At 37.0% G+C, this 18,345-nt stretch overlaps 1 protein-coding gene across 2 annotated transcripts in view; it reads left to right on the forward strand.

Moving 5' to 3' along the window:
* Positions 1-18,345, forward strand: part of LOC145681001 (lysosomal aspartic protease-like) — a 163,561-nt gene that overhangs the window by 47,554 nt on the left and 97,662 nt on the right. For both annotated transcript variants that reach the window (XM_081752265.1, XM_081752264.1), the window contains exons 3-4: positions 5,216-5,336; positions 13,822-13,940. In XM_081752265.1, the coding sequence (XP_081608391.1) occupies positions 5,216-5,336; positions 13,822-13,940 (240 nt within the window). The remainder of the gene's footprint in view (positions 1-5,215; positions 5,337-13,821; positions 13,941-18,345) is intronic.

Below are 18,345 nucleotides of genomic sequence, written 5' to 3' on the forward strand. Positions count from 1 at the left end.
GATCCTAATTCTTCCTAATAAGTACAGATAACTATCGCCAAAGTTCATAATTTACTTTTTGAGAACGTGGTGGCCCTAATTGATATATCACATAACTACCTTTCACAAAAATATTATAGATTTCAAAATGGTGGATTTCAAGACGGCGGTGGAGGTTCGTGATCTACTCTGCCCATTCTTCTTTTGCCAATATGTGAAACTACCACCGTCTGCATTGTCTTTCTTTTACTATTTTTAAGATTCAACAGTTTGTTTGATGTATTTCTATAAGGTAATATAGACCTTTTCCCACCAACTTTGACCCACTCCCCATCCATTTGTTATGGCGCTCAGTCGCTATAACTTTGCACATACACAAATTTTCACATCCTCTATTAGGCGCAATATGTCTCATCACGCAGCTCGATTCATCCATTTGGACCCTTTACTCGTGAACCCTGAGCTCACTATTCCAATTGGCCAACCATGGTAAAGGATATTGTGAATCTGTTGCAACAATGCACTCCATGTCAAGCGACGCATAATCGAGTTCCCCAAAATCGTTATCATGCATGGAAAACTCCGAGCCAACCATTGCAACGAGTCAATATAGACTTCTTCGAAATAGCAATACGTAAATTTCTTCTATTAGTAAATGTTTTACCCAGTGGATTGAGATTTGGCAAATGGGTCAAACATCTGCTTCGTAAACTATCGAAAAGTTAAATATTTGTTTCGCTAGATTTGGCTGGTCACAAGTGATAATTTGAGACAATGGACCACCCTTTGCAACCCATCAATTTAGAGAATGTTGAAAAAAATAGGAGGGAAACAATGCACGCGGCGCCTTGGCATCCACAAAGCAACGGATTGGCGGAAAGAGCAGTTCAATTAGTCAAATGTCTGATAAAAAAGAAAATATAGAGCTGGGTTCCTGGGGATACACTAACCGACAAATTAATCAATTGATCGATGAAATATTGTATTGTTTACGCAATCAAGCAATTTAAAGAATTCATCAGCTGGTCTAATGTTTGCCTTCGAGCCAAGATATAATATCAGTTAAAAAATCTTGTCACAGGGACTCGGTGGAAAATTCGTTACCAGAATATTGTGATAACAAATTTCAAGATGATGAAGCGGTTTAGATGTTAAATCTACCACACCACTTATCTAAATATTTGCGGGTTACGTTTAATCGTTGTTTGGGAAGATGTATGTATGAGATAACAGTATCAGAAGACTTCATAGATATTAAAAGTTACGATTTATGGATTACTAACTATAATCTTCCGTTGATACATCAAAGACAATTAGGAACCTATTATAGGACGGGAATTATTCTACAATCTTCAACGGAAGGTTCAGAAAGATACCTTCCCTCAAGATATCAGAGAGAGTAACTCAAAATCGAGACGCTGCTGATAATTGGTGGATTATTCCAAACGAGAGAAAGTTCCAAATAACAAGCCAGAAAATGGGTTTCAGGAAGAAAACGTAGAACCGGTTTCTATTCGAGAACGAAGGTAGGCTGAACGTTATTCATTTGTGTAATATATATATAAAGAAGAGGAGGATGTTGTACGGTTAGAGGCTGTTTTAAAAATAAAGCACATGCATTGCGAGAATTGGAAATGAAAAGGAACCGAATTTGTTTTCCTTCTAGATGTTTAATATTGGCTATGTTGGATATATGAAATTAAAAAGTATAGAAATGAATCAAAGAGCTCCCGTAAGAGTTTATTATTGGAATTTGTATAGGATAATGCGGTTTTTTTTATAACCTTGTAGATATGGAGTTATTGATATGGATTTCTGTTTCTGTTATGTTAGGGTTACGAATCACATCAGTGATAAGGTGTATGGTGAGTCGTTACAACGTCCACTTCGTGAAACTTACATGCTTCACGCCTTACCATTCATCGTTGACTTTTATTCTAAAATATGCGTGGCTTTTTGACCTCTGCTACCTCGGATACAGCTATGAGTTGATTTGAGTCTAACACCCGACCGATCTCAATGAAATTTTCAACGTAGATGAGGTTCGAGCTTTGGATGTATTTTATAATTTCATTTTGACAGCGCACGAAGGGGAGGGGAAGATGTTTAAAAATAAATGAAACTTAATAACTTGAACCTCGATCTAATTTACCACACAGATCAGGTTAGAGCCTGGCATGGTTTCTATCATTTCACTTTGACAGGAAGGCGGAGACATACAGAAATACATAAAAATGAAAGTGGCTGCGTTTGTGACTTAATATCTCATGAACAACTCGACTGTTGTCGATAAAATTTTCAACATATATGGGGTTTGAGCCTGGAATGGTTTTATTTCAGTTTGACGGTGACCTTAAGAAATTCTAACGAAATATAATAATATTTATGAAAATATGAAATAATATCTGATTTTCTATGTCCCTCGATTATGTCTTGTAGGTTAAAGGAGACGTTGATGATCAGGGTGAAGGAAATGATGGAATGAAGAAAGTGAGAGAAAACTGGAATACCCCGAGGAATCCCACGCTCACGATATTTTGTATATTCTTATTCTTATTCTTATTCTTATTCTTATGGAATTGTATATTAAGAAACTCATTGGGTAAATTTTAAGGAAAGGTTTCATTCCGCAATTTTTGGCCAAGCGAGATTTTGGTCCACGAGGTTTTTGGACGGCGAGGTTTTAAGCAGGCGAGTTTTTGGGCGGTGAGGTTTTGGCCCGCAAGATTTTGGTCGGCGAAGTTTTGGCCGTGAGATTTTGTGCGTATGCCCTCTCAACCATGTTACCGTCCAAACCATATAATCCCTCTTTTTATGGCCAAAGCTGGACGAGGATGAAACGAAAGACAATTATTTCCCAATACCTGCATCTGTATGTGCATTTAAATATCTGTATGTGCGTATCTTCAGTGTTGATATATTTCTTTGTGAATACTACTACTACTACTACTACTACTACTACTACTACTACTACTACTACTACTAATAATAATAATAATAATAATAATAATAATAATAATGAACTATCAAAATTAGTTTAAAAATTAAAATTAGTTAAAATGTAGTATTGAGATAAGTTAACTAAAATCAAAGACCAAAGTATCTTTTGCCGAAACCGTAACGATAATATTTATTAAATAGTATATGCTTTGGTTAGAATTTCTCTTTGATTTGATACAAGAAGTCCCAAAGCTAGAATGAGTGATATTCAAATCGGTGAACATCTGAAAAAAAAATGACAAATAGTTTTCGTAGTATTTCGTTTCGAAATTCACATTGCTATCGAATGTGGAAAAATGACTTTGGTTCAAAACGTTAGATACACCCTTATTACAAGTGAATGAGAAAGGCAATCCAAATTTCAAAGATGCGATCGTTATTTCTATACAGCCCTATTAAATTTTTGGTTTTGGCAATTTCTAAAATTTAAGAAGTGGTTCTATGTCCCCCGCTAGAAAATTAAGGGGTTGACTAACGTACATATGCCAAAAAATGGTTCACCTAGTCCAGTAGCAATGATTGGAAGCCAGGAAACAGGTGGATAAAAGTTAGGCCAAGTGGCCCAGGTGATACTCTAAAAATTACGATGGATCGTGTCGAAATCGAATAATGATTTTGCAAGTTATACTGGAAAATTATTTTCTTTTCATAGTACGTATTTTTACGCACTTCTAACACGCAGTGGATTTTATTCCTTTCAGTCTCTTACTCTTGATGGATTTAAATTCAAATAAAAGCTTAATTTCTATGGTTGGAAAAAGTATGTAACAAGTTACATTAAAGTAGGGGAAAATTTTACGGGTGTTATCATAGAATAGAAAGACAGACTGATTAATTGACACACAAACGCCGATTGAGTTATATGGTAGAAGCTCTCTTACGCTCGCTTCAATTAATAAAATTGAATGAAATAATTATGTACTTTTTCTCATAGAAGGAAGAAAAAATTATTACTATAAAGGTAACCAAGAAAGTTCTGTCGCTTTTTGTGGAAGTCTGTGTTCATTTGGTCCTCACACCATGAGTTGAATGCGAATGGGAATAAGGCGAAGGTCAGTTGTTGGTGTGGATATATCCAACATACTACCTAGCTGTGGCAGATCAGTTACACCATAAACTTGCGTAAGGACAGAGTGAACATGGGACAGAGCGTCATAAGAGCGTGTATGCTGTACGAGTTCAAACTGGGGTCAAACGCCACTGCTGCGGGGAGGAAGATATAGCAGGCCTTTGGTGACTACGCGCACAGTATAGCCTTGGATTAGCAAATTTAAGGTTTGTGACGAAACACTTGAAGAAGCACCACATGTCAGAAGATTAACACATGTACGAAACGAAGATCTGCTTGCAGCAATTGAGGCGAACAGTGGCCAGACATGTGAGGAACTGGGACTACAATTCAGTGTGAATGGAGAAACCATTCGCCAGCATCTCCATCAACATGGGAAGCACTACAAGTTGGGTCGATGGGTCCCGCTGACCGGTTTGACTCCGGGCCACAAAGGAACGCGAGCAGACATATGTGTTTCTTTGTTGTCTCGTCTGAGAATGAAACCATTTCTGGAACATGAACCGGTTAGTACCACGTGAACTGGTTCCAAAAAAGCCGAAACCAGCACTGCACTAGAAGATCCTCCTGTGTGTTTGGTGGACAGCTCGCGGCATCGTGCATCGGGAACTGCTACCAGGTGGTCAGAGCATCAATACAACTGTGTACTGTCAGCAATTGAGCCGTGTTCAAGAAAAACTCAAAACTCTGGAGCCAGCACTTCTGAATTGCAAACTGGTCCTCCTGTTACAGGACAACGCTAAGCCCCACATGGCGAGTATGACCAGGGACACCACTCTACGCCTTGGATGGAAAACATTATTTCATCCGACATATTCCCAGGACATTGCAGCATCCGATTATCACCTGTTCCATTCCTTGGACAATCACCTTAGAGGATGTCAGTTAAATCCGCAGTAGAGGTGGAAAATACACTTGATATCTTCTTCGCTTCATGGCCCACCAAGTTCTACAGCGATGAAATCCATAGGCTTCCAGAACGTTGGCAGAAGGTCGTCGATCCTGTTGGAAACTATTTTTTGATCTTCCATTTACATCTTATTTAACATGGATGTTCGAAGGTGATGGGTGAAAAAGCAAAAGAACTTTCTTGGTTACCTTTACTTATAAATATTGAGAATTTAAGTTTTCACCATGAGTTTAAATGTGGAAATTTTATCCTGACAGATCTCCTACTATGGACCCATAACGATAGGAAATCCACCACAGGAATTCCAGGTTGTGTTTGACACTGGTTCAGGTGATTTGTGGGTGCCATCAGCAAGCTGTGACGGAAACGAAGCATGTAGTAAGTATAACCATTTAAGTACTATCCCAGAATTGATATAAGTTATCATTGCTAGTTGTAGAGGTGAAGAGGCTAAACAACTTGCGGTAAAGTTTTAATTAAACTAGAAAGTTTTGTTCTGTAATATTTTGTATATAAGCGGTATTAATGTCTAGTTCTTCATGCCATCTCTATCAACTATGAAATTTTACCTTGTTGTCTCATCTCTATGTGTCTCCCTATTTCTCAAGGTACATGTGTTGCCCGGGAGCCGCATTCTGTTTGCATTTCAGGTGAATAGAATGGTATATTGCTCTCCGAGTCCTCAATTACATATTCCTGTGTTTCGCCAATCAATTTGACTGTTGAAAGCTAGTGTTTTGAGCGAACAGAAAAGGTTGTTTATTTAGGCGAGCCTGAGACTACAACTTGGGTACAGCCAAGAATGCCGTGTAACGTGGGTTCCTGTCACCACGGCATGGCGCGTCCTCAGGTTGCGGATCGAGGAGAAGGCCTCTAGATATAGAGGTTAGCTGCGAATATACTGAATAAGCAGTCGCGGACAGACGACTAGGAGTGGTCCTCCAGCTTGGGGGTTTGGGTAAGGCTAACACCCTCATCCTGTAAAAAAAAGGTACTTGTTCAGAAACATTCACAAAAGCCTCGGACAACGACTGATAACTTAGGAATACAAAGTAGAAACTGGATGCAATTAGCTAAGGATAGAAGTCAGTGGAGAGCTTTTGTGAACGCGGCACTGAACCTCCGGGTTCCATAGGCCATAGAGTTAGTTAGTTAAATAAGTAACACTTTAGAAGAGTTAGCGTTGTGGTTTCCTACTCATGTGTTCCGGATTCGATCCTCCCCCTCGCCATTTACACTTTTTAAAACGTTTCATTTACAAGGCTGAGATCAAGTTGGATGCTACTAAATGAAAGATAATCTCCAGTGGAGAAATTCAGTGATGATATAATCCTGAAAATAAAGGGAAAAAATAATTGGAGAAAACAAGTTACAGAATTAATGCTGTTAGTGGTTCTATATTTGATATTATCCGTTAATTTAATACATGTTTAAATTGTTGTTTATTGACACTATATTCTCCCACTTTCTCATTGTGTCTCAGTATGTAAATTTTCACAATATTATACAAATCAGGAACATTCAGTTATATTTGTAACCTTTGGGGAAATACACTTAATACGGATAATTTCTCCAGTTCGTTTGGGTGTTTTCGAATTTTGCATTTTTAATATTTACATATAAATTACTGCATACCTATATTTAGCATTTTCAAAAGTCATTTAACAAATAATGAAATCGGATAAGTTCTTCTTTCGAAGTAGTATTACGTATCAATCAGTGGCGCTATAACCTAAGAGCACAGGCCCTGTTAGACCCCCACATTTTTCATTGGGGGCTGGGCTCCTGCCCCGAATGATCCATTGATACTTTAATTGTTTTGCAGGTAGAACTACTGTTAATAGTTTCAAACCTCAGTGCAAGTCTTAGTGTTTACTTAAAGAAAACATATTACATATATCGCATAATCTATCCGTATATTATTTAATACGCATACATGTATAGCCATTTGAAGTAAGTTAACTTGTTTATATAATCCCCGGTTTGAGTTTATTATGATTATTTAAGTCCCCGACTGTTACCTTCTCATCGGCGCGGCGCCCCTGGTATCCATATATTTTTTCTGGTACTGTGCTGTGTACCGTGAGTACAAGTATGCAAATACTTCCTTTTGTCATTTCGTCAGCCAGCGTTTCGCCTCACTCCTGTAGAAAAACACTCTTCAGTACTTGTTTCTTTAACAGGTGCGAGCAACTTCATGCCTATGTTCTAGGACTCTACCAGACGTAATAAATCTTAGAGCGGGTGTTAGTTGAGTTGCCTAAGTCACGGATTTTTTACCTCAAGAATTTATGTGGCACACTCTACATCTGTATCATGAGGCGATTATCCCCATGAATGTTGTTAAATTGTTAGAGGCAAAATTGCGACGTGGTGAATCTGGAAACGTAATCTTAGTCGCGGATATAAATTTCCCGAATATTTTGTATATCATAATAATACACAAATGCAATGGGGATATCGCGGAAATACATGAAGATACACTTGATGGGCATAGTTATTTTGAAGGACAAGAAGAGCTCGTTCCTAAAGTTGGTCCATACGGCAATACGAGACTTTCATTTCCAGAGCAAGAGGAACCTTCATATGAAACTGAATATGAACCATCTCCACCCAAAATAACGAGGAACAATATATTACAAGATGATGACAACATACTGGAGAACGTTTATGAAGACTATTAGAATCGTGGCTTCAACTCCTATTGCAAATTTATAAGGCGCCATTAATGCATTTTAAGTAAATCAAATTGCAGAGTATTTGGAACAGTGGCCAAACTCAATCTAATTATGAAATATCTTCATTGTCAATACTATCTCACAGAGGTGAGAAAACTATGGTTGGTGTGTTGCAGTCTGTGCATAGCTCCACATATAGCTATATAATAGTGTGGGCCGAAAAAACTTTTTATTTTTTAAGTTGCTATAAAGCATAAAAGTTGCCTTTGGTACTGATTAGAAAAATTAAGAAAAAAAATTGAAATCGGTTAACAACTTCCGTTTGCGCATCGCAGTTCAAGTTTACCAAAAAATGACGAAAATCTTATGATTTTTAATTTCTTTTGTCTTATAAATAAATAATAGTTAATCGATTCCATGATTTATTTTCTGTAATATAAATTGTATTAAACTGTAGAAAATAGTTATTGTATTTTTTAAATTCACAACATAACTGAAAATTATTTTCCAAAAAATAACATTTTTCATTTGTATAACATACTTTGGATTATTTCAGTTAAATGACTGGTTTAAAAAGCAAAATGAATATTGTAAAAACCGTTCTTGCAACTTTTTTAAAAATTGTACTTAAAATTTAAATAATTTCATCTGCAGCTCTTCGCCCATTCGTAAACAAGAATGATCCAGAACTCACCACGCGGAGGTGGCTGCAGTTCGAGTTCCACCCACACCCTCTCCAACCAACCATCCAATGCAGGTGTGTTTTACATTTAGTTAATCCTTGATTTTTGTGGATTTTTTCACTTGTTTTAGCAATGAGGATTTACTTTGAAATGAGATTTTTGGCTGAAGTGTGGCATAATAGCTCTGGATTGCAGAGTTGCCCTGATATATCCATCTCTTCACTGGTCACCACATACTTTGCCGGCTCCTTCTGTTACCAGTTTTACATGTCTCTCCACAGCTTGTGTGTGGTAAGGGAATCCTCTTACAACTTCCCATCATCATTGATTCGACGCAGAAATGGAGGAGAAGATACTTTGCCGGACCAATCAATCATTTCAGTATAATCTTTAGCACCAAAATTGAGTTTGGGTGGTATGAAGTTCCTGATTGTCTATCCTTTAGTTTTTGCCTCTCTTGCCTTTATTATTCGTCTAAGAGCAAGTTCTCTTATATATTTCCTTTCGTCCGTTATCATAGTCAAGAGCAAGTTTTCTGGATTGGCAAAAAATGCATTTCTCTCAAATACGAGCTCTACCACTTGCCGAAGAGTTTCAGGGAGATATCCTGTTGTAGCAATTGCTTCAAAAAGATGTTTCGAACCACCTGAAAAAGAATGGCTTGTTTTGGTTTTAAACCACAAAGGCACGTACGAACGCAATATAAAAAGTACCAATTCTTTAAGACTTTCTGAGGGATTTTCAGTACTGATGTACTACCTAAGAATTCTGTTTGCGGTTGTCAGCCATCTTGAAGGCGATATAGGTCTCGATAGGACAAGTCTTTTGGACATTCTCCTGCATTTACTGATCTTGAAATACCCAAAAGGCACTGCTGGTCTTTGCTGAGAATTTGACGGTCTACTTCAGGGATTATGCAGTCAACTCTTTCAAATTCAACTAGAGGTAATCTTTCAAAGCCATTAAGCAGTTGACCAATCATCCCACTAAAGGTTTTAGGACCTATTGTTTCATCAACGTGTTGAAATAAGTGGCGGAGAAGCAACTCATTAAAATGGAGAAGACATACACTCCACTGCAACGGTCTACCTATATGAAGTTCAATTTGCCGAATTACACCATTCCTTCATACTGTATTGGTAACAGTACCATCACAGTCAAGAACATCTAATTCGCCCAAAGAAATGTCAACTTCAGTCAAGTAGGAAATTATGCTGGAAGCGATATCAGTAGAAGATCCCGATGATGGAGAAATGTGGCCAATATATGTTGACCCAGGCTCTTGGATGATAGTGTAATGCTCCTCTTTTTGAAGTCTACGAAATAACTTAGAATCACGTTCTTCAATTACCAAGGTATCATCTTTGCGCCCATCAAAGTATAGACCACGAAGCAAAGTATCAGATTTACTCTGCAAAGATCTCCTGATATGACTTTTCTATCTCCGTATTTTATTTTTATCGGGCACGTGAGAATAGTCCGTGTCTGTCACCATTCCAATATCTTGTAGAATGCTGGAAGCAATTGCAGCAGTAGCACGGTCAGATACACCAAACCCACCAATATTTAGTGCCGTTGTCTTCTGTTTTATTCTCCTTTGCCATTCTGACGGAGTTTTGGTGGGGATATCTGGGACGAACTCATCAATTTCACTTTCACAAAACTCGGAAGAGCCCGAACCGTCTTGTTGAAGTCTTGAACTGAAACAATCTGTAGGGTCGTTTTCAAAAATGGTTGATGAACTCGAAGGCGTATCATTAAAAACACGTCGTTTATGTTTGTAGTTCCTTCTTCTCAGTTTTGAAGTTAGCCTTTTCGTTTCTTGAAGATCTATTGATCCAATTTTGCCCAAACCACACTTCCTTTGAAAATAGATGAATCGTAACTCAAGGGCAGGTATCTTCTTAGACTTTTCACTTGATAGAAATTAAACATTCACACAAATCTTCTGTCTTACCACACGTACAGTTCAAAATGATAGGACATTTGCATGCTGCCACATCAAATAACGACTATGATCCTTGCTTGAAGTCTGCAATCTTCTTTGCAAATGTTGGCTTGTTCAAATCACGACCGTACGACTTTCTCAGTTTATAGTAACTGTCATGATACGCAGCAACAAGCTGCACGATCCTGTACTCAGTAACGGTAGGAGTGGACGGTCTATCATAAATATTTTTTTATTTTTCTTGCTACTATCCCAGCAACTTTTGAAAAGCTCACTTTTGCATTGTTTGTTTGTGGGTACAATTGTAGTCTTTCGTGCAAACAACACCGAAGTAGATCTTCAAATGTAGGCAGTTTAGTTACTGGCAAATCTCTAGGATAACCAAAAAGAGGAAATTCAAAGTTTTGCCTCGTAATCATCTTCGAAGCTGCCATTGTAGCGCTACGAAAGATCACCGCACGGAATGCAACAAAAATACTAAGCACTATAATTCAAGATTATAAAGAACAACTAATACAAATGTAATAACATAGCTAACACTGAAGAGGACTTCTGCAGAACGCCATGCTTAATCACTAAGTGAGGAAATGACGAGGACGTGACGGACACGGAATACGTGTCAAAATTTACAGCGTTCAACATTCAGCAACAATGCTCGAACACTCTCAAAGTCAAGCTATCTTGCAGAAGGGGAGGGAAGTGGGATTAAATCCAGTAAATTGTCCGACTGCGGTGAAATATTTCCTTGTCAATCTGCTTGCTTTTTAAACCAATCATTTAACTCATATGTGCAAAATTACCCCAGACATAAAGTATGAAAAAGTCTTTTTCTTTGTAAAAAAAATCAGTAAAGTTGTGCAATTGAAAAACAAAACAAAACAAAACAACACACTGTAACTATTTCTATACTTTACTACAATTAGATTAATGAAAATAATTCATGGAATCGATTAAACTATTTATTTATAAGACAAAAAAATTAAAAATCACAAGATTTTCGTCGTTTTTGATAAACTTTAACTGCGATACGCGAACGGAGGATGTTAAGGAATTTGAAATTTTTAAAATAATTTATCTAGTCAGTACCAAAGGCAACTTTTCCGCGCTATAGCCACTTAAAAAAATAAAAAGTTTTTTTTTCGGCCCATCCTACTATATAATTGATGTGGCTTTATCAATTAGTGGAAAATTAGCTAACAAACACTATATCTTTTTCCAAGAGGCACAAGTCACTTTTGGCTTAAACGCTTTAAAGAAACGTGAAGCAATATACCCAAGAAACATTCATGTGGGGGCAAGCAAAAGTTGCAGAATGACGAATGAGCATATCGCAATGACTTTATAGGTAGAGAGCGAATGACGGTCAGGGCGAGTCTTTCCCTTCACCAATTTCATTATAAAATTCTATTTACAAATTCTTTGATAACAAAGAGTAAATAGCGTCTTTCCTTAATGACCAGATGAAGGAATATCGATGTTTTGCTGGGTGTCCGTTCCGCTCATGGCAGCATCCAGAACACTGGCAAGGTTTATGGTGAGATTGTGACTAACCTCTTCAGCTCACGGCAGCCTCGCAAGGTTTCAGTTGAAGATGGGATCCCTAATCCAGTGCGACATAGGGCAGGAAAGGTGTACTCCTAGTCCAATGCGACCTCAGAGCAGGTGATGGTTAGTTGATCAGTTGGTCGACTGATACCAGATCCCTCCGTGGTTGCGCTTTTATTTGTCCACTTCGGGTTTCTTCGTGAGGTCCGTCTTCTTTCGGATTCCCTCGGTGTCTTCCGTGTTGACTTCTCGTCTGCTTCATTGTTTATAATCAATAACACGTGTTGTATTGACATGTGCTTCTGTTAAGATATGGGGATTCTTACAATATGAAAAGTTTTCTAACTACCGTCCTTGGTGAACATGTAGGTGATGATGCGAAAAGCCTGTTACAATGTGATTCCTTGTCATGCCATAAAGATCATACTCTGTTAGATAAAAGCTTTCCAAACAAGGATGTTACGCTCAACCAAAGACAATTAAAATATTGGCAAATTCCTCATGTGTACTTCTTTAGGCAATATATGCTCTACGTGAGAAGGATCGTTGATTTGGTAGGACTACAATGTGAAAAACCACATGTAACGTTACACGATCGCCATTTCATCATCAGACTTCACTTTGTGCTATACAGTCAACTTTCTGCACCGAAGTACAAGCCAAGCTCATTCGTGGCTAAACGGTTAGTGTACGAGCCCTTGGCGCGGAGACTTGGGTTCGACTCCAGGTGGGAGCTCATGTGGTTCGGATTCCACGTTAATGAGTAGGGCCATCTCCTATAGCCTCGCTGCTGAAAGGGATATTAAACTCAAAATGAAATCAATCAAGTTTACAATATGCTAGGCAAAGGCAAATTACAATCTTGACATACCAATATCATTGTTTGATAATGTAATTACTGTCGCGTTTGATATTGAACTGTTTGAATGCAGAAGTGATGCTGAATGTGAAAAACTGACTTTAGTCAGATGTTCATTTTGTTCAGTTCCACTTTGCCTTGACTACTTAGTTTAAATCCCACACCTGAACTCTGAGGAGTGAAAGCAGGCCAACAGTACCATGTCAGTGGAAAAGATTTATCGTTCAGATAGCTTAATCAGATGGAATTAACGCAATCAGTCACGACATTGTAATATGTGTGTTCCTGGTCCTACTGTATCGATATATTTTTCACGTTTCCCAAAATATCTTTTGCACGTTGGATAGGTGATAATTTAAATATTTCTCGTTGTAAGACACTGCGTAGTTTGGATGCAAATGGTTCATACCACTGTTTTTTTTTTTTTTTTTTTGGATGAACGGTATGTATTCTAAGCACATTTTCATGAGGTTTTGAACGTTTGATATCACGCACATCCCTTTTCAGAAGATCATCCAGGCTTTATATAACGGGTAGGTGGGGAGGTTTGGTATATATAGGGGCGGCAGGAGCGTGGTGTTAACCGTATCACTTTCAATGAAGTGCCGGTATTATCTAAATATGAAGCCTTACATTTACATCGACTCGTCTACCTCATTATCCTTCTCTGAATGGAGGGGGTATATTACGTTATGGCTAATCCCATATTATTAAATTTATTTGGCATTTCTATTTGGTACTCCTAGTTCTTGAATGAAATTCATTGAGCATAATCTACATTGATAATTAGCATGAGTGTTTGGTTACAACCAATGAAAATTTATCTTAAATTTTTGAAGAATCTTTCGTAAGTAATGTAATTCTCTAGCTAGTTTACAAAACATTTTTACGCCATGTTGATTTGAAATCTGTTTTGTATGTATATTTTTAGATGTTTAATGTTCTGAATACCTCAGTATGAAGAGGATAGACTAAGTGTGTATCAGTAGTGCACACGACTATACAGTATGGAATAACTGAAACGAATCATGAATATATATATATATTATATATATATTACTCTAGTTGTAGTTATTTTATGTACATTTTAAACACTTTACTTATGTTGAATTACATTTTGTGCAATGTAATTTTTCTTTTCCTATTTCAGTGAATCATAACAGATATAATCACACACAATCTAGTAGTTATATTGCAAATGGAAGTCCATTTGAAATCAAATATGGTACAGGCGAGCTGTCAGGATTCATGTCCTACGATTCTGTGTCTGTAAGTATTTATTTTGTGTGTGTATTTTGTGTCTGTTATTCTTTCTCTTTACGGGTGCCTGGCGGGGTGACAGGGGAACCATTCCCAAACATACTGTATATTTTGTAGGAGATTAAATAGATCAACACTGAAATAATTATGTATACGTTATGTAGAACTGGCAATAACAAATTAATGATATTAGATCTGTACTTAAGCATTACATTTATTAATGTTTACCAAATATATGGGTGTTTATCACGACAGTAATATTGGAAATTATGAATACGTTAAAATATCAAATAATACTTTCGACAAAGTGAATAGTTTCAAATATCTAGGATGAACATTAACAGATCAAACTCCTATTCGTGAAGAAGTTAAATATGACTAAAAACAGCGAAGTGTACTATTATTCAGTTCAAAATCATTTGTCTTGGCAAATTATGTCGAAGAATTAGAGACTTCAAATATATAAAACGATAATTATGACAATTGTACTATAATGTTGTAAACATAGTCGCTTACTTTGAGGGAAGAACGGAGATTGTAAGCATCTAAAAATAAAATCTTAAGCAAACCAAAAGGGACGAGAATGGGAAATGGTGGAAACTTCGTAACGAGGAACTGCATAATTTATACAGTTTCTTTACATATTTAGGGCAACTAAGTCTAGGAGGCTCAGGTGAGCAGATCATGTAGCCAGAATTTTGAAAATTTTAACTGGAAACCGAATCGGAGAAAGACCATTAAGAAGACCTAGACATAACAAAGTATACAATATTATTATGGATCTTTTAGAAAGAAGAATACAAAGTAGAAACTGGATCCAGTTGAATAAGAACAAAAGTAAATGAAGAGCTATTGTGAATGTGGCACTGAACTTCCGAGTTCCATAGGAGATAGAGTTAATTTACTTTGTAGTTAAGCAGTGGTGATATTTGTTGCTGCTGATTAAAATTTAGGATTTGTTTTTAGCATCTATGAAGGCTGTGATTCCAGTGAGATGAGATGTGATTCCAGTTTAAAGTTGAATTCAATCGATCATAATACACTCAATGCTCTCCCACCGGTTATCGAACTCGGGAATTGGTGCACCAATAATGCATATAATCGATATTAAACTAGCAGGAAGAGAATAGTAGTATATGCTGTTGCATTGCGCAGCTACACTTAACTTAACATGTTTTAAGGATAAAAAAATAGAATTGTTCCATTCTCGTAATTTTGCAACTTTATTTGAATTTTTAAAGGAAAGCCAATTTTCTTACCTTTTCTATCTTGAAACGTCATCAACTTTTAAGTAGCTAAAATGCAATATTACCTCAGAATTGATAGACATTTATTGTTCTCTGTATTTATTTCTTGTTCTATGAAAACATTTTAGCCTTTGTCCTTGATTATTATACGTCCTGTAACTAATAATTTATTTGATCGTTTTAGAAGTACACTTCGCCAAAATACATTTGCGGACTGAATTTTTCCGATACCCTTAAAATTGTGAGTTTGGCAACAACCCGCTCGAGATAGTAGGAGGGGAGGTGACACCGTCATGAGACACACCACACCAAGCTATCACACAAGCTAGATAGTGGCCTCTTTGAACCCTAGGATTTGTTCGGCAGCTTTCCGAGAATTGTCATTTTGACCGCTGAATATTTTTTATACGATGAATATTTTTAATCGGTGAACAGGATTCGCCTGTGTTTCCCGTTCGCGAAAACTGGAGTAAGTTCTTGGCTCTTGTGGCTAACATTTTCTTTTTCTTAAAGCTGGTGTCAACAGTTGTAATGTGGTTCTTCTGTAAACTCTAAGCTTAAGGCCCTGACTGATGGTGCGGGACATCGTTCTCTTCGGTATATTCATCTCCCGTGTCATGATTTTCTGCTTTTAACGAATTCGCGTAGCTACGGCTTTTACAGCTTCTGGCGTCCTTGAAGTGTGCGGGTGACCACTTCTTTCTCTGTCATCAATCGAGAAGGTGTCGTAAACCGTTTCATGCACCGATACAAAAAATTTTGCGTAATTTGCACAGACTTTAGAAGACTGAAAATCTCTATCGGCGATTTGTTGCACTTACTCAATGCGATCACAGCGATACGATTCTCTTTGATGCTCCACACCATGTTAACTGGATGAGTGAACGACACAAACTGGGGACTGATTTGCCTACAGGTTCGGTACGACGTTGTGTAAACAAAGCTGGCCGCGAATGTCAGTCGAATTGGTCGTGTGGGGCTAGTGAACTTACGGACAGAACTTACGGCACTACTGGGTATATTGTGTTTTCATAGTCCTGCGTGTTTGTTCTTTTTGGATCAAAAGATTCAATATATTTCAATCAATTTTTTCTTGTAGGTCTTATCTCTGGAGAACTATTTATCGATGAGTATTTGGACAAAGGTAATATGTCCATGCCGCAATTTTTGCAGGACACAACATTAAATGCATCTCATAAATCAGAAGTTCATACAAAACTTCGTTAATAGAATATTTACTGGAGGTTCTTTTGCTTTCGTGTAATGTACCACAAATGCAAAAACACTTCGCACATTATCCATGTAAGTTAAAATCTGATTTTCGAGGCAAAATGAACACATCACCTTTGTGTAGACATCCATCGATATAGTGTAGCCAAAGCCAAAACTGTCAGTTAACTTAGTATGATATGCTTATTCCGTAGAAAATACGAAAATTCAATTTAGAGGCCTTTCAAAAATTTTGTAGCCCCTGATCGAATTGGCCCAAAAGATTCAATATATTTCAATCAAAACTTTTCTTGTATGCCTTATATCTGGAGAACTACATATAGTGTAGCCAAACCCAAACTATCAGTTAACTCAGTATGATGTTCTTATTCCGTAGAAAATAAAAAAACTCGATTTAAAAGACATTCAAAAATTTTGTGGCCCCTGATCGAGAAAATAATTATTGGCCAATATCTCAATCTTTTGATCCATTTTTTCAAATTCTTGTTTTCTGTTGGAATTCAAATCTGGTTTGAATCCCACTATCTGATTATATTTTTTATGTGTTAAACTTTTTTGCTGTTCTTAGTTTACAGTTTCTGATTGATTCCTTCATTCCTTCTTCAGGAGAAGTCATGTTTTAGAAAATCACTAATTGCCTTTTGTATCCGACGATTTCTCAGTCACCAAGGAAATTAATAATCTGAGAACAATTATAATCTGAGACTTTTTGAGGTTACATAGATGTTGCTAAATTGTTACTAAAATGAGTTAGAGTGTATATTCTTCCCACCGTGCGTATTGACAAGGGGATGCTAGGGATTTTGAACTGACAAAATATATGTGTCAGAAAATATACCCATCCTATTTTAACTGTGATCGCTATAGATTCAAAGCTGTCATAGATAGCAAGAATTTATTTTCTGCAATAATTGCAGAGTCCCAAGAATATATTCGATCTTCACTGTAATCTCCTTACTGCAACCAGAAATAGTAGAACTTGTTTATTTTTTTTTTTTGGTTTCAATAAAAACTGTGAAAATATCACTCTATGTAAATCAGTTCTTCACATGGTGCATACCGGTTACTATATATAGATCAAAGAAGTGAGTGTATGTTTTCCCGCCAAACTGAGTACAACCATACATTATAAAGTATTGTTACACGTGTACACCACGGAGGGGTAGTTTGTAATGGCATATATTTCATACATGATGGTTGTGCGTATATGAGTGAATTCAAATATTAAATTTACACACTGATTCTCCTCAATATTTAAGAACTCGGACGTTATGCCAAAGAGTTTGTTCCACAAAGATCTTAATTTTTCTTCAGCTATTTTTCACGTTTCAGTCCTACAGTCATTGCTGTTACCCTGGTTCAGTTTAAATTAATTGTTCGTGAACTTTGTGTCGTTATTCCCTGGTACTTCTTGAAAGTTTCAGTAGATTCATCGAATTATTTAATGATGTGATTATAATCTTATAATTCCTATTTGTGGCACAAGGATTTTGTTAATTATAATTACTGTTCCCGTCTTTTTAAAATTTTTACCAATCCAATCCATACTATGCACTAGATAGATCTATGTTCTGACTTTCGCGCACTGGTAAAAACTTAACGCATTTACCAAGGACGCCGATATACTTGATATACTGTCTAAGAGATGTGCAGAAATATCTAACATACTTAAAATAAACCTACTTGATTTCTAGGTCGCTACGAACTTAATCGCTTGCGGTACATGACTGGTCTCTTTTCGTAGAGCCGATGCCAAATATTGAATTAGCTGCATCTGGGAGTAGTGTTTTGGAGATCCTGAAATATTGTAATTTGACTAGACAGAGCTGTCCCGTAGGTAGACCAAGGAGGGAGGGACATTTACACCAGACGCCGCGCTTTATGAGACCGACGCATAGAAGGAGATAAATGTTTAAGAAAAGTAACAATTCACTCTT

This window comes from Thermobia domestica, chromosome 3, assembly GCF_964235325.1.
Source record: "Thermobia domestica chromosome 3, izTheDome1.hap1.1, whole genome shotgun sequence".
Taxonomy (NCBI): domain Eukaryota; kingdom Metazoa; phylum Arthropoda; class Insecta; order Zygentoma; family Lepismatidae; genus Thermobia; species Thermobia domestica.